This window comes from Rissa tridactyla, chromosome 2, assembly GCF_028500815.1.
Source record: "Rissa tridactyla isolate bRisTri1 chromosome 2, bRisTri1.patW.cur.20221130, whole genome shotgun sequence".
Lineage (NCBI taxonomy): Eukaryota > Metazoa > Chordata > Aves > Charadriiformes > Laridae > Rissa > Rissa tridactyla.
Window position 1 is genome coordinate 38,662,751 of NC_071467.1, and position 17,654 is coordinate 38,680,404.

At 42.1% G+C, this 17,654-nt stretch overlaps 1 protein-coding gene and 1 long non-coding RNA gene across 4 annotated transcripts in view; one reads left to right on the forward strand and one right to left on the reverse strand.

The window, feature by feature from the left end:
- Positions 1-3,435: 3,435 nt before the first annotated feature.
- LOC128905484 (uncharacterized) lies at positions 3,436-5,860 on the reverse strand. The gene is made up of 3 exons (XR_008464879.1): positions 5,749-5,860; positions 4,164-4,264; positions 3,436-3,825 (listed from the first exon to the last, which is right to left on the reverse strand). It is a non-coding gene; the product is annotated as an uncharacterized LOC128905484 (long non-coding RNA).
- Positions 5,861-6,376: 516 nt separating this feature from the next.
- PDE7A (phosphodiesterase 7A) overlaps positions 6,377-17,654 on the forward strand; it is a 75,991-nt gene continuing 64,713 nt past the window's right edge. The window contains exon 1 of one of the 3 annotated variants that reach the window (XM_054191650.1): positions 6,377-6,620. In XM_054191650.1, the coding sequence (XP_054047625.1) occupies positions 6,483-6,620 (138 nt within the window). In that variant the 5' untranslated portion in view covers positions 6,377-6,482. The remainder of the gene's footprint in view (positions 6,621-17,654) is intronic. The other 2 variants (XM_054191646.1, XM_054191649.1) reach the window with 2 other exon arrangements.

The following is a 17,654-nucleotide window of genomic DNA, read 5'->3' on the forward strand; positions in this document are numbered from 1 at the left end:
GCTTATCATGGAGGCTACCAGGTACTGTACGCTGAATGGTACGTTGAGAAATGATTCAGCCAGCAAATGTGCAATGCATTCGTTAATGTCTGTTCATAGGGGTCCAAACCCACTTCCATTACCAACACAAAAAGCTGTGAATTTTCAGCTTCTAATAACACCATTAAGCTTGTAAGCTGCACCTCTGAAACTGCACCTGGGGTTCTCATATCCTCCCACTCTGATATTAAAAATATTCTGCGCATCAGCTGTTATTATGCATGTAAAAATGACACGAAGAGAAGCTTTCTCCACAGCCTTATGCTGACACCAACGCCCTTAGTCATTTTAACACTTCTGTAGTATGAGGATTTTTGTCCAGACAACCGTAATCACTGAGAAAACCGTAACTTCAATGGCTAAGACCAGTTAAGCTGTGTGCACACTAGCAAGTTTTCCAGAAATGCATTTAAGAAAGAATAACGGTGTCAAAAAAATCACCTTTTCATGCTGTTATTCCCAATAATATCTTCAGTGGAGTTACAAAAAGTTGTCTTTGAACCGATATTAAACTTTTGATAGTCTGCAGCTGTGTTCAGAACTGACTTTTGTTAGCTTGTTTCCACAGTCAGTCTCTCTTTCTGGAGGCTTTAACTTGCCAGTAAAACTCCAGCCTTAAATGAAGCATAGAGGGGGATAGTCTTAAATTAAGCATAGAGCAAAGAAATCTTCTGGGATCACTCTTTTTAACTTTCTGCTCCAGCTTGCTGGTTTTGGTGCAGAATTGCTACATGTCCATTAGCCAATGTCAGTTTAGTGAAACTGAAGTTATTACAAATATTGAAAATATTCTCAATGGTTTTCAATACAATATTCAAAACACCAGAAATTGAAGCAAAAGCAAACAAGCAGTTTGCCCGAGCAAGCCAAACCAACTTAATCTGCCTCTCCAGCAGTGACAAAACCTGTAACTAATGGGAACACGGCACACGTGACATAGCTTGTCTTGCTGACACTGCCCTTCTACACCGTCCACCCTGACACTACAATTAACAAAATTCCATATCCCACTTCATCTGATTGACTTTGCGGACCCAAACCGAAGCGTCTGAATTAGAAGAAAGGTTGTGCTGTGTTCTTTCTTTTCAGTAAAGAGAAAGGCAGCTCCAAAGAACAACTCGGATGGCCTGCTGTCTTTCCCTTAATTATTGACTATGAAATTAGCCTTAGGCAACTACTCTCTAGGTTAAGCCTCCAAAGTTAGGAAGGATGAACCTGGGCCACAGAGTGGATAAAGCTACTGCAATATGGGCTCAGCAAAAATGATTGGAAACCATTCCCAGAGGAGTCAGCAAAGGTCTTCAGGTCTCTTCCAGATCTCGGACTCACTCATTCACAGTATTTTCACTGTTGACCTAATTATTTTTGAGAGCATGCTTATTAAATTTGCAGATGACAGGAAAGACTGCAAATATATTGAAGGACAGAACTAGTGCTCAATCTTGATCAACCCCCAAAAAATGGGTTGAGGAAATCACAATGCGCTCAGGTAAAGGCAAGTGCAAATTATCCCACTCAGGAAGGAAGAACACACTGAAGGGACGGCTAAAAGTTCTGCAGAAAATGATCTGGGGCTGCAGGGAAAATGGCAAACCAAACAGGAGTCAAGAACGTCGTATTGCCACGAAAATTCAAACAAGCCCGATGCGGACCCAGGGCAAGGCAGAGGGAAGGGATACACCAAATGGGGATGGGAGTACGCTTCAACTGGGCTGCCAGATGTCTGGAAGCCCTATGGAAATACACAGCATGCATTCAGACAGTAACTCTGGGTAGAAAAAAAGGGTGTATCTGGGTATGTGCCAGAGAAATAGCACATGCCAAAACCAATGTGTAAAAACGCAGTTACTGAGAACATAACAAATGAAAGGACATTTTTCCTGCTTATAGAAATAACCCTGCCTTTTATACCATGTAACTTTTTCAGGTAAAAATAAAAGCTAAAAACTCTCTTGTGCTGGTCTTGGTCATGTGCCTGTACAAAATAAATATTTTCTGTGTTCTTGGGGTGTTTTCAGAGTACAAGCATGTTAAGCCCATGAGGACCTTCATTTTCTGTTTCATACAAGAACGTGGGAAAAGCATCCTCTTCTGTTCAGGCTGCTTGCTTCTGCCAGTGTCGTCTGGCTGCGCCCCAGCGCAGCACTCTGTGCCCTGCCGTTAGACCAACAGAATGTCTTGTTGGTGTGTACCTGTGCGATTTCATCCTCTTTTGATAGTAAACAGGAAACCAAACTAACTCTGATTTTGTGATCTTCCATCTCTCCGGTTTCATATGAGTGCCCCTCTTTGTGATAAATCCAGACAGCAGTAACACTTCTTCCTTGCTAGACAGCACCCTGAAAATGATAACGATGAGTAAAAGACATTAACTTTAAATGTGTAAACAATTGTTGAAACTTTATTAACGGTCCCTAAATTTGAATAAATTCTGATACGTAGTCCCTATTAAAGGCTCTATCTGCTGTGACAAAGAAGCCACAATACACAGGGCTTACGTAGGTGAACTATGGCACCTCACGATGCCATATGATGCATTTAAGAAGCGCAGCACCATGGCGCTCAAAGAACTCCATGGTTCACAAGAAAAACAACTTAATTCAAACCAAAAAGCTGTGAATGAACACTTTGGTGTTGCTATACGTCTATAACAAAAATAAACAAAAACCTCTTTGCTGTGCTACAAGCTCTTAGTTTGCAGCAAGACAAGACAGCAGACAGAATAGGCAGCATGTAAGGCATAGAACATGCATTCTTCTTGTAACAAACGTATTTACACTGAAAATATTTGACTTAAGCCGTAATTCCACGGCTTTGTCTATCATGCAGAGGTAGGATTCTTCCTCGTAAACCTGTACAAGAAATCATACTAATGATGTAGTATTAGCCTGACTAATATTAATAACATATGTATCCATTAAAAATAGTAATATTAAAAGTGCTCGGAAAGCAGAGCATTTATGGAATCAGTCACTGCCTGGAAAATCTATGCTTACTTCATAAGAATGTATTTCAGATTCCTTAAAGGTGTTTATATAACATTAATTAGAGATCAAAGATAATTTGATTATTAGCGAGGGAAACTGCTGATTATGTTATTTGAGGATATACTGGTTCAGACTGAGCGCTAATATGACCTTAAAGAACTAGTTTCAACTAGTCAGATGGAAAGTATGTAGAGCTGGTACGAACTGTAAAAACACATTATCAATAATTTTTATTTACAGTTTGACCTTGTAGAATTGAAATATACCCTATGTATATTCAATGAAAGTAAGAATATGCTTTTGTTTCTTTGCTAAACATGATATATTGTTCATAAATTGAATTTTAGGTTGACTAGAGTAACAATCCATCCTACCAGAGTGCGGAAAACTGATTTGTTGTTACTAGGAAAGAACGAAAAGCAATTTTGAAAATGAATGGGGGATGGAAATCCTGAATCCAGTGAAGCTGGTGGAGTTCTATCAGTAACTTAAATGCACCATTGATTTAACGTAAGCAGGCCAAATATAAGTAAACTGTCAAAGAACGCGGAAGAAAACCTGACATACCTTAAAAAAAGGGAAAAAAAGTCTGTTATTTTACTGTGAATTATTATGTGCTTATAATATATTTTGAATTATTGCACGCATATATTATAAAGCCATACTGTGAATGCTTGCGAACATTTTTATTTCGCAAAACGGGAGAAAAAACAGATGAAGAAAGCTTTTAAGATGAGGTAGTTGATCCAGTGTCCTCTCATGTGTCCATATGTCCATGAAACAATGTGGGATTGCAGTTCTGCAAAAGAACGAGTTGCATTTGTTAACTTCATAGCTCAGAGTGAAACAGCCATCGGTCCACATCTATAAAACTTCTCGCTTCTACAACTAGTTCAAACAGGTGAAAATCCTCCATACAAACCAACTATTCTTTCAAAATGGGTTCATCCAAAGCCATGTCATTGCCTATAAATAACCGTTATCATGTGAAATCTAAACCTTTCTGCCAGTAAGCAAGCACTTAGGAGAACAATGTATTACGCAAAATTAAATCACATGAATCATTTTGCAAAATCTGCTTTTTAAGTGGGTACAGGCACTTCATATATTATTCAAAGAACAGAAACATTCCCTTACCTATCATGCTATATTTAGGATTTTTTTCATGATGGAGAAATAAAAGAGATGAAAAGATGGAAAAAAAGCAGCTGCAGGGAGAGACAAAGGGAAGATCAGTCCTAAAAAAACAAGCGAAGTTTAGTTCTAAGCATGCCAGCTAATGTGATGTACATTGCCATGGACCAGATCACCTCATGAATTATTCTACTTCTTCCTTATAAAGTCCAAGTCATGGACTTGAGTGGTTTGACAGAAATCTAATTTTTTTTACCTTAAGAAAAAATGACATGGTTTTACTTCTTCATCTTGCAAAAAAAAACCCCACCCCTCCACACTCTAAAAAAACCAAACAGCGAAGATTCAAGTGGGATGAGAAGCTCAACATGAGCCGGCAATGTGCACTTGCAGCCCAGAAAGCCAACCGCATCCTGGGCCGCATCAAAAACAGCGTGGACAGCAGCTCGAGAGAGGGGATTCTGCCCCTCTACTCCCCTATGGTGAGACCCCACCTGGAGTACTGTGTCCAGCTCTGGAGTCCTCAACACAAGAAGGGCATGGACCTGTTGGAATGGGTTCAGCGGAGCGCTGCGAAGATGATCAGAGGGCTGGAGCACCTCTGCTGTGAGGACAGGCTGAGAGAGTTGGGGTTGTTCAGCCTGGAGAAGGCTCCAGGGAAACCTTATAGCAGCCTTCCAGTACCTAAAGGGGGCCTACAAGTAGGATGGGGAGGGACTCTTTATCAGGGGGTGTAATGACAGGACAAGGGATGATGGTTTCAAACTGAAAGAGGGTAGATTTAAATTGGATATTAGGAAGAAATTCTTTACTGTGAGAGTGGTGACGCACTAGAACAGGTTGCACAGAGAAGTTGTAGATGCCCCATCCCTGGAAGTGTTCAAGGCCAGGCTGGATGGGGCTTTGAGCGGCCTGGTCTGGTGGGAGTGTCCCTGCCCATAGCAGGGGCATTGGAACTACGTGATCTTTAAGGTCCCTTCCAACCCGAACCATTCTATGATTCTATGAACAGAAACTCCTCCGTGTATTGCCTTTGACAGCTAACGCATTTTAAGCAAATCTGCCCTTCTGCCCTTGATTTTTGAGCAGCCACCCGAGTTGCCTATTCAAGGCCAGGCCGCACCCACCCCTGCCCGCTCTGCCACCCAGGGGAGGAGGGAGCAGGGGAAGCCGGCCGCCCCCTCCGCTAGGCTCCTCCGATGCCTCACGGCACAGCTGTGAGGCCGGGGGGCCGGGATCGAGGGCTGAGAGAAAACGCGGCCAACCCACCACCCCTCCCAGGGGCTCCGACCCTCAGGCCTCGCCTGGCCACGGCACGTGCTCAGCCCACCGCGGGGGTGGGGTGAGGAGGGAGGCGCCGTCCCCTCCGGCCGGCGGCGAGGCCGGGGCTGAGGCGGGCAGGGGGCGGCGTGGGGGGGCCGCCCCCTGCCCGCCTCAGCCCCGGCGTCGCCGCCGGCCGGAGGCGCGAAGTGGAGTACGCATGCGCCGGCCGCGGCGCGCGGGGCCCGGCGGCGCCGGCGAAGCCACCCCCTGCTGCGCACGGGGCGGGCGGGGAAGGGAAGGAAGGGGGAAGAGTGGGTAGTTTTACGTGATGACGCGCTGCGTGTCGCCAGTCGCGCGACCCACGCAGAGTCCGTCGGGCTTGTGCCTCCTCCTGGGCCGCCGGGGCTGTTCCGAGTGGGGGCGGGCGGGGCGAAGGCTCCTTCCCTCCTCCTCCTCCTCCTCCTCCTCCTCCTCCTCCTCCTCCTCCTCCTCCTCCTCCTCCTCCTCGGGTCCCCTCTCCGAGGGCCCGGCCCCTTCCCCCGCGGCGGAGCGGGGCCGTGCGGCGGTGGCGCCTCCTCCTCCTCCTGCTGCTGGCCGTGCCGGACAATAGGGGCGAGCGCGGCGTGTGTCTCACCCAAAGCGCCCCCCCCCCCCCACTCCTTCCCCCTTCCCTCAGGCCGGCCTCGCCTCCATGCAGCGGGGCTGACAGCGGCTCCCGCCGGCGGCAGCGAGGCCGAGGGAGCGGCCGCGGGCTGCGGGGCCGGGAGTCGCCGCCTCCGGCGTTGACAAGAGGGCGTCCCGCTTCGCCCGCCTGCCCCCTCGCTGCCGCCGGCGATTCCCGCCAGGCTTTGGCGGCGGAGGACAAAGGCCCGGGGCCCGGCGCGGCCCGGCCCGGCCCCCCGGGGGGTGCGGGGGCGGTGAGGAGGCGCCGGGCCCCCGCCGGGTTTCGCCGCCGGCTTCCCCCCGCCGCCGCCCCGCTGCGGCGAGCCCTGCGCGGGCAGGTGCGGCGGCGGGCGAGGCCGCTGCCCTGCGGCGGGTCGGCGCACGGAGGCTTCTTCAATGGAAGTATGTTACCAGCTGCCGGTGCTGCCGCTGGACAGGCCGGTGCCGCAGCACGTCCTCAGCCGCAGAGGGGCCATCAGCTTCAGCTCCAGCTCCGCGCTCTTCGGCTGCCCCAACCCCCGGCAGCTCTCGCAGGTAGGCACCGACACCGGGCCCGCCGGTCCCCCCGCCTGGCCACCCCCCGCCGGGCGCCAGGCCCTGCTCCTAGTGTCGGCGGGGAGCTGGTGGTGCTGGAGCGGTGCGGCCAGGGGAGGGCTGGCGGCCGAGCTGCCCCGCGCCCCACGCTCCCTGGGCGACCAGAGAGGTGGCCCCCGGGCCGAGCGGCCGGCCTGCCTCCCCGGCCCTGCCGCCGGTCGCGCCTTCCCCGCCTGCTGCCAAACACCGCCGGCGGTGGCGAGAACATACAGCGTTTTATGGGTTTATGGCTCGTTATTGGCGAGGTTATCTCTTTATCATCTGTTGTAATGCGAGCGGTGAACTCCTTGGGGTTTATTTCCAGAGCCAGGAAATTATTTGTTTCTTCTGATAATTTTTAAACTAGGGCTGTTTCCTAGCTTTTTAGCTTGGGCTTTCTTTGAAGGGTCTAAGTTTCCTGTGGGGTTGCCAAAAGCTGCAGTGACTTTACCGAAATAATGAACATGCACTGCAGTGCTTTATTTGGGATGCTAAGCATTTCTCCCTCTAACTACTAAGACTTGGCAATCTGTCTAAGAAGAGACAAAGATCCTTGGCTTTTTAATTTCCACGGTATTGTTCCCTACCCGCGTTACATCAGTCACAAGATGAACTATACTGTATTTTGTTTCGCCTGACCGTGTTGGAAATACTACAAAAAGGGCCATTGTAACTATCAGTACAAAAGGGAGGTTTTTCTTGGGAACGCTGCCCTAAATTTCTGAATATGCATTAGTATGATTTCCCAGCAAACAGTGATAAAACTATATTCTGGTGGAAGTCTCTAGAGAAAATTTGAAATTATGGTGGAAAGCATGTGTTTTGGTGGGAAGTTGACCAGTTTTGGCTTCTAGGGATTTCCTATAACATCTGGATTGAAAGGTCTGCTTCAGTGCTCTGAAGTATGTTGTCCTCATAGAAGATGTTGTCTTTGTTCTTTACACATGTAGTGATTATTTTTTGTTGTTTATGTTTTTTGGGTATCTTACTAAGTTTTTCTGCTTTTTTGTGACTTGTTTGGCTTCATATATGCATATATAGAAAATGCAGAGCTACCAGTCTCTTTTGGCTTTGTCCCTGGTTTTGTACCAGTGAATCTCTGCAAGTGTGTGAGCATTAGGCATGTGTATGTTTGGGAAGGAAGAATCAACAAATACTGTGTTAATGACCAGGAATTTCAAAGCATATGGAAATAATTATTAGTAAGCAAATGTCAATGTATATTGACAACCCTCCCTTCCCTAAGAATGAGTGTAATAATTGACAAAAACTTTGGGTTTATGACAAATTACTTTTCCACATAGAAACTGGGTTAGGATGTTTTCCACTCGATCTCAGTTGTACTTGGTGATGGTGAAATTTCCATACGTACAAGTCATCTTGAAAGTCCAACCTAATTTAGCACGCTTTGTCCTGTACAAATGAGAGAAGAATCTGTCTTGTTTGAAGCGTTCATGGTCTTCTGGGAAAAGGAATAGGCAAAACGGTCAAGGTGATATATTGTATTTATTCCTTTTCTCCGTGGTCTCTGGAGCAGGTGACGCATGAAGTGTATACAAGCTTATCAAATGAAATATGGTATTGACCTTTAAGTATTTTTTTTTTCCAACTTTCAAGCTTCTCAATGGATTCCTTGTTTTCTGACCAATATGCTGCAGGTATATTAGAGTGAGTCACAGGGAGAGGTGCTTCAGTAACTTGTAAAAAGTTGAAAACTATATCTATGCTTGACCAAGGAGTATTTCCTTTGAGTAAACCTGAGAAAAAAGCTTATGCATTAATAAAAGGGAATTAGGATATCTAAGCGAGGAAGCCTTTGCGAATACTGGCCAGCTGATTAGAGTACAGTTATGTTTTGCTGTCTTTACCTTTTTTTTTTTTTTTCCCCCTTTCCCTGAAGTCTACAGGCAGTAGGGTGTGAATGCCTACCAGACCTGCCATCACAGGCTGGTGTAAATGATGGACTAAGAAGCGTCACCAGAGACTAATGATTCTGTGTAACTTCTGAACTTAACTTCACCTTGCAAGTCTCCTGGAAGACTCCTACTATTCCAGTTCTATTGCTGTTCAGAGAGGTCCGAATCATTGCCAGTCTGTCATTTTCAGCCTTCTGCTTGGGATAGCTTTGAGCAATAGGAGTAAAACTGGATGTGTGTATTAGCAAACTCAAGAAGCCGGTATGTACAGCCAGCATTTTACAGTTAATAGATATTTGGCAGACTTTCTTAACGAATGTAAGGTCTTGAAAATTGAATTCCCACTTATAGATTACAAGTTAAATGATTTAGGCATAAGACATTTTAGGCTTATCCTTTCAGCAAGGAGGTATGGGAAACACAGACGAGACAAATGCATGCTGCATTAGACGTACCGTTTAATTGTGACAATGCTAAGCAGGTCAATATTTATCTCTTTTAGTATATTAAGTGAAATTTCAGTTTAATATGTTGTTAAAGTTTCACTAAATGAGTTCAAAATGGGCTTTGTGTTGCTTTTCTTAAAGCTTAAATAAAGTGGTGCTGGAAACGACCTCAAGAATTCTGGTCTACTCCTCTCAGCCCCAGGAAGGATAAATTGTACTTACAGTATTATTAGTAGATGTTTGTCTAATCTGTTTGTTTAATCTGTTTTTTAAGATACAGTCTTATGAGATGTGGTGAGCCGGCATAACTCATTATTGTTGAAGGTTAAAGTCCTGACATTAGGCATGTATTATTACTAGTTCCTTTATGCCATCTCTGATACTTGTCAGGTGTTTGCTGATTCAGTTTGCTAAAACAGCAGAAAACTAATACAAGCAGGAAACTGCGTAGCTTTGAATAAAATAGGCTTAGTGAAGTTTGTCAGAACTGATTTAAAGGAAAGGATGGTACTGGTAGACTTTTGAAACCCGTAAAAGCCTCAGATAATAGAAATTACGCAATCTCACTAGGCAACTTAACTGTTGTTAATAGTGCTTAACTGTTCTTGTCATAAGAGAGTTCTTTCCTAATATTAAATTTAGTTCTTCCTTGTGTCGATTTACACCTGTTACTGTCTCTACTAAATGTAGAGAAAAGCTTATTTCTTTTCTCTTTGCAGTTTTCTTTTATGTATGAATTATTCCCTTGTAGTCGTCTTTTCTTTCATGTCAAAGTACTAACAGCAAAAATAGTAAAAGTGACATCTGTTACCTGGAGGTTACTTGTCCTATTTATTGTTAAAGTCCAGTCACGTGCAAAGCTGCTATTGTATGGGTTTATACAATTGTTTGAGTTAATAATTGTCTTTAACACTAGGGTTTTAAATTATTTCATGTTCAAAGCTGATCTTAAGGGCACTTGAATGGGTAACTGTTGAAATGGCTAGGACATTTCATACTGGTAAGATTGAATTTAGGTTCACTGTGAGATCAAGTGGATCTTAAGTAGTACCTTGAATCATACGTTTAGGGTGTTCATTCCAAATGTTACAAAATGCTGTTTTTTAAATTAAAGCTGAGCTTTCAGAGGTCAATTTTGGAATCTTTGCCTCATCTGGTTTTTAACTTGCGTTGTTAATAGTGGTAAAAAAGAGTTTCTAAAACTCTCTGTACTTATTTAGTGTGAAAACTTTTAGTCTGACTTTTTTGTTGAATAAGGTTTTATAATGAAAACCACTTTACAAATGTAGCTGTGAGCAATTTTAGATTGTCCTGCGTTGCACACACACCACACCACCACCCCCCCCAAGTTGATTTGACGTTAGCATATCAGAGATGAGTAAGAAAACTTTGGCGTAACCTGCTGCTTTTGACTCATTTCTATCCTTCTGCCTTGTAATGGGTTCTGCACTTTCTTTGTTGCCTCCAAAAATGGCATCAGTGGTGTCTAGTAGCAGAGTCTGAATAGAACTAAAGATCTAGTTTTGGCCTTTCTGTCCTCAAAATGGTTGAAATTGATGACGGTAAAGAAAGTTATCTCCTAAGGATGAAATTGCATGCAGAGGGAATGGAGCAAATAATATAAGACTCCATTTGAGTCTCAGAAATGTAAGCAAGCGCTAAGTCTCCACCTCAAGTACCAAGTGTTCCGATGTACCAGGTAGTACCATGTACTGCTATGTGCTATTTGATCATCTAATTTGTTATCCCTCTTTATTGCATCTCCATTTCATGCATTTAAGCAATAGAGCGTCATGCTTTGGGACTCTCCATGTTATATACACCTGAATAGTAGACCGCAGATCATGCACGTGGAATCGTGGCTTTGATTTAAAGAGGATGCAGTGGAGTGTGGGGGGAAGCCACTAAGAGCAGCTAGAAGTGTACTGCAGTGGTGGATTCTTCAGTGAAAAGTACATGCTTCCTCTGAAAAATGTGTTCCCCAACATCAACCAAGTGCTTTGGCTGCCTTTTGCTATGTGACTCCTCTTTTCAGTGTTTATCACCTGATGTAATCCAAAAATGTTTTGCTCTGCATGTAGTGTTACAATACACAGTTGAGAGATGTATTTTTATGGTCTGAACATAGGCATTCGTCTTTAATCCCATGGTTGCACCTTTTTGCTGGGAGAAGCGTTGGCATGACCTATTTTTCCCTTGCAAGTGCTCACTTCTCCTGCATTTGTTTCTTAGTTGTGTCAACTTCTTTTTTTTAAAATCAGGTTATTTTTCAGCCCTGGCTTATTCAAAGGACAGTTTCACAAATGATTGTGCCTGTTAGAAAGGAGGAAGCAGTATACCACGATGCTAGACCAGGAGTAATGAGCACTGGTGAGAGGGAAGGAATGCCTTAGGTTGGCCCTGCTATTGAATGTGGAATGTTACCCTAAACATCTTTCTTTCCTCATCCACTGTTTTTCATGACGACTCTTCTATACCTTTCTAATCCTCTCCATCAACATTTCTCAGCTGCTTCCTCTTTTATTGTCTTTCTTCTGCCATTTCCCATATCTCTGCTGCATGAATAATTAACAAGTTAAAATAATGAAATAATTTTCATGGTGTGATTACAGAGGTTAACTCTGTAATTTATTCTGTGTGTTGTTGCTATGCTTGCCATTCCCTTCATCTTGTATTTATTGTGTCTGGTTGCTGAGATTGCATCTATCTATTCATATGAGAGTCAGAGACTGACTCTGACTCTATGCACAGCACGGACAAGTTCTGATTGGAGATTTCATGCACTACAGTAATTTTATGTGGCAGTTCATTTTTAAAATGCCCTCTCAGTTTTATGACCAATTAACTTTTCTTATGTTGCAGTGTAAAGCAACATTGGTACTTTAATTCTGCAAAAGGTCATAGGAGCTTATTTCATGGCCTATAATTGCCTATGTAAGATCTAAGTGGAATAATAGTTTCAAGTCCCCATTAATTAGATTGTCTTAAATCACCAGAAGTCAATTCTTCTTTGTCCAGGTTGTGTAATAGTGTGTTTTATGCTTTGTATGAACCTCAATTTTCTGATGCTATCTTTAAAGAGAAATTGGTATGAAAAGAGAGATTGTAGTTATGTGCCCCTGAAGTTGTGAAATACAGAATTTTAACCATAAAACAATTTTACAAGAAGTTGGCAGTTCATATAGAATATTAAATATTCATATACTACTAATAATGTAGTAACGTAGTGCAAATACGGGTTTTTGGAATTAGAAGTGTGTTGTATGGGATGTCTGTTTGAGCAGCTTTTCTTCAAAAAAAACCCCGCTGTATTTGCTAAGTAAGTCTGTTGGGTTTTTTTAAGGTTGCTTGAGAAAAGCAACAGTATCCAAATTGGGTTAATTCTGAGTCAATATGGTAATATGCTCAATTATGAGGTAAAATAAAGTATCATAAAAATAATGTAATTTTTCTGACATTTCTGTTGTTCTACTGTTTTGGCATGTGGAAAATAATGTTGAGGACAGCTGCAGTTGAATCCTTCTTTCTTTTATTTTCTGCAAAGCCTACGGTGGGGGGGGAAGCCCTGGTAGTAGTAAAAATGGTGACTTGTTAGAACAGTTCTCTGTCATGTCAATGACCATTGGCTTATTGTTTTCTTTTGTTTCCCTCATCACTCAGTATTTACAAGTTTCCACTTGTTTTCTGCTAAAATTGTAGCTTTCTGAATATACTCAGTCATTTTCTAATGTGGAGGATCTCAGATTAGTGACTCTTATTTCCAGGTTCTGCCAGGCTCACATATAAGAAACACCTTTGGGATTGGAATAAACCTGTTGCATTTGCCTTTCTTAAAAATTCACTGAGTCTGCATGGAAATAGTGAGTAATTTGGCAGCTCAAATTAGTTGTTCTGGTTTGTTTTGTTTTTTTTTTTTTTTCCAGAACTGTGAAACCAGAGTAATTTGATTGTCTTTTACTGTGTAAATCTTTGTTAACACACATCAATACTTTCCACATGTGAATTTGTACAGTTGGGTGTCAGAGATATAAATTCATGTAACTCATGATACTATTAAAAGGAATGTAGTGTATTCTGTTAGTTAGAATATCCTTTCCTTGTAAACGAAGGACTGAGGATGGACATGCTAAAAACTTGAAGAGTTTAGTCTTAATCTTGGAAATCATATTAAGAAATGCATTTCGTGCGAATGGTCCTTTGTGTACATTCACAGCTAAATGAAATGTTCAATTCTACTTGAGCAAATTCTTTTGTATAAGCAAATACAAATGTTTGGTGCACGCACGTGCACCTAGGGTGGTACAGGAAGCATGTGTCTGGGACCAGGAATTGAACCTAGACCTCTCAAATTCCAGTCCAGTGTTATGCACAGAAATCCTCATAGGAAAACTTGGAAGAGTTTGTGTTTCATTAGATGTGAAGTTTTCCTCGGTTTGTTCTGATTATGTCATTAACAAGTAACTGCAGTGTAAATAAGCACCCCGTGTAATCCAGGACGGCAATCTGCCAAAGACAGAATATTTTATTATAAAAATGCAGTTCTGCAAAACTGGATTGAAGGGTTAGTTGTGGAATTGTTTATTTGTATGATTGCATCCTAGGTGTATTGTAAAGGATTTGTAGCCAAATATTTTGTTTTCTTTCTGGGCAAAAATAAACTTGTGGCTGTTATCTCACCTTCCCTGCCCTCCTCCCTTGCATAGCCTGAGAATTTTTTATTTCTGTTACAGCAGTCTAACTCCTGTTTTCCTCCCACTTCCCCCTGCTTTGTACACCTGCGATATGGCAATCTGATTTATTATCTTCCTGACCACACTCCCACAATAATTATAATTAAAGAGATTCCTGGAGTCTGCTTTTCATTGCAAGGTAGAGGGCAAATTCTTTTCTCAGCTCCTGGCTGGAAGCGTGAAGGAGCCAAATTTTGCAGCAGGCCCTCCTTTGCCTGCTTGAGCATCAGAAAGACATTGCTGCGATGAGAATAATGAGGATAGCTCTGTATGAGCGGAACATTTTACTATTTCCCCTACTCCTTGCTGCCAGGTGAAATATGTGGAGAGAAAAAGGGAGAGAAAATTACTTCTCCCAGTAATTTTTTTTTTTCGTAGCAGATACAGCTGGAGGTTACTCTGACTAGTAAAACTGCATATTTATTACATGTGAAATACAACCTGTTGCCCACTTCAGGGCAAGCGGTCAATTCTATCCCAAGGGGCGACAAAACACATGAAAAGATACAGGATCCTATTCCAAGGGTGTGAGGGAAAAGGTTATAATGGGAAGCTTGAGATGTCAGTAGAAGAATCAGCCTTGGTACGGGAAAGGATAAGCATCTTTGTGCGCCGTCTCCATCTGATGGTGGTGATTCTTAGTTGTCTTAGAAATTAAGGTACGGTGTTGGGGTGCTGACGTGCAAGTGATTTCCTGAGGAACTCAGTTATACATCTAGATCAAAAAAAGTTAACAATCTTACAAAAAATACTCTGTTTTTTAATAGTATAGTCTGGTAGTGGAGGGACCATAACTGTCATGGCAGAAGTGATGCTGGGATGTGTTATTTGTTGCTTTATGTTTGTAGCTAATACATTCCATATATTGATGTTGCAGTTGACGATGCGCTGAGGAGGTTTCACATTTCGTCAGGCATGAACTAGCGCTTCTGTTTTTTTAAACTTTTCAGTAAAGTTCCTGCACAACAGTAGTCTGAAATGTGTCTGCGTCGCGGTGGTGCGGTCTTATCAGTAGTGCCCTGTTTTAGCTTCTCTTTTGGAATGGTAAGGCCTGTAGCCAGTTTTCAAAAAGTCTGGAGTACTTGAATTTCCTTCATTGCTATCTGTAGAATTTTAGACTTTAGATTTCAGCAACTGCAGTAATTGATCTCTTATATTGGGCAAAGAAAAATCCATACGACTTTTTACAGCTGCGAACATGGTGTGCAACTGCTGAATAAAATATGCCTATGTATGGAGGTTAAGGCAAGGAGTTTTCTTTGATGTTCTTGCGTCTTACGAGATCTAGAGAGTTTATGGAGTTTTGTTCCACCGTTTCTTCTGTTGTAAAATCTGAGACGCATTTTCTTTAGCGTGGTAGTAACAGGACTTTCTGCGCTTTTACAGTATAGACTTAAACAGTATATTTAATCAGCTTTTTCTAGTGTGTTTTCATTTGGACAAAAAACTGATTACATCTTTGTCCCGATAAAAAAGCTAGTATTTAGCCCTCAAATTGACAGAGGAAATAGTAGAACTTCATTGCCTGAATTCAAAAAAAGGAAAAACAAAAGTGAACTTATGCGATTCTCAAGGTAAAAAGCTCGATGTCCCAAAAACTTCCAAAAGAAATTGTTGTCTCCCCCAATTTTTTTTCCTTCCCCTTTCAAAAAGGGTGCTGGTTTTCCTCTGAACATAGCCACTCTGCTTATATCTTTATCACTTCAGATTATTGTGAGAATTTTGCAACCGAAAATAAATGAATACTAGAAGTTAAACATAGCAAATAGCAGGTACTAAATTCCTTAAGTTTTGCTTTCAGGGAATGTTAGACTTTGTGGTCTGTATTGAGTTTTAGGCTCTTTTAAGGAGGAGAAAGGCTTTGTCTCCCTAGGAGTGCTGGATGGTTGAAGCTATGGTTACCTTGGTGGTTTTATTTTTCACGTGATATTATGTCATTTTTCTTGCCAGTGCCCTCCAGCCTAAGTTAAGGCCCAAAGGGATGTTTTGTGTCTTAATAAAAGGCCCTTGGTTAAAATTCTTCGCCTACTGCCTTTTGATACAATAGACTGTAAGTGAAATAGTCTGCTGTGCACTACAAGGCAAATTCATTTTCACGAGCTTTTTAGGAAAGATGATTTGAGAGGATTAGACAAGTTATTATTCATGATTGGTTGGCTAAGTAGGGAAGACTATTATGACTAATGAAATTTAAGACTTTTTTCTTTATCCTTAATACTGTTGTATTCATATGATAGCATAGGCTATATACTAAAGGCTATATACTAAAAAAATCTGATTGTATTGAAACCAATTTGGGAGCTAAGAGATCAAAATTTTCTCTTCTGCTGAATGTGGCGGAGGGTCTGGTTAGGGTAAGAGGAGGCAAAGATCAACAAGCTAAATAATGCATCTTAAACTAATTTCTTAATGTAACAATACATGTTTTAGAAGGTTTATTGTTTCTGACATTCCTCAAATTAAGACTGTTAAAGCTAGGTGCAGTGGTTTTTGCATTTAAAGTGTCATGAAAAAAGGAGGGCAATTTCTTTAATTCTGCCTTGTTTGACACTCTGTGATGCTGCACTTAGTGCTTGGAGAGGCACGGTGGTTGATGATTATTGTTGACTGGAGCCATACTTTTTATTATGAATGTTATTTTAAACAGCAATTATTCTTTCTCACAGAAGAGTTTTCTTTAATGTCTGCAGCCATAGTTCCAAGGTGCTTTTAGTGTTAAATGGAAGCAGCATTGCTTGCACAGTAATTGCTTTTAGCTGCCTATCGTTACTCCTCCTCTTGTGCTGACATCTGCACTCCTCGGACCCTGCAGAAAGCTAGTTCACTGAGCTACAGCAGCAGAAAGCCCTTTCCATTTTGTAGTAGTAATTTTCTGCTGATTTGGCTCTTCCTGGCTTTCTTGCGGGATCTGAGGAGTGTTGGTGCGAGGGAAGGAGCCGGGATGTGCAGTCAGAGGCAGCACAATGTGTGGCAACACTGACTCAAGTTGTTCCCGCTGCAGTTGGAGGAATGTCCAGAACAGCTGATAACTGTGCAGAATTGTTTCACTTTCTCCCCAAACAAGAGTGGGCTGAGAAATTCCCTGGTGTAATTCAAATTAACTGGTGCATTGTATTCTGCTATTTAGTATTCTTGTAAAAAGTGTTGTGCACACCATGTTTTCTATACATTAGTATTCACCTAACTTCAAAATCTGTAATTTCATCTTTATTAGATGGGTCTGCACTTCTGTATCTTTCAGATATTGGATAGATTTGACTTGGTAAAAAGAAAATTTGAAAAAGGCTGTTGTTAACCTTTGAGAAAATGCTTGATAAAGTACATTAAGTCAAAAGAATCTGTTTCCTCCTCTTTTTAACCATAAAACATCTAGTTTGGAAATTTCAGTTCGTAAGTGTCTTCAAAATACGAAATTTTGGTTTTGTTTTTCTCATGTGTATGACTAGTACGTTTAGAAATATTGTACAAATGAAAGGTTATTTTCATGTGAAACTGGAAGAGCCTTTCCTTTCTGCACTTCTTACTGAAAAGTACTTATAGTTGTTACAGGTTATACATGAAATGTGTCAGAACGTGAGGATCACTCCTGTCTTTTGTCTTTGGAGAATTGTTTAGAATACTTGAGAGGTTTGCTAGTGTGTGCATATGTGGGAATGTGTGTATGTACGTGTGTGAGTATATATGTATGAAAATGAACATATCGATATATATGAAAATGTGGTAACAGGATAAGGATATGGTGAGTGCTGCATAGATGGAGAAAAAGAGAAGAACCCGGTATTCATTGTACCATTTGCTACCATGTTGTTCTGTGTCCAGCAAGTCACAGGACAAAATCATATCCTAAATATATCAATTTCTAGAAGATTTGTTGCTTTCACTTAATCTTTCTAAACAAGAAGT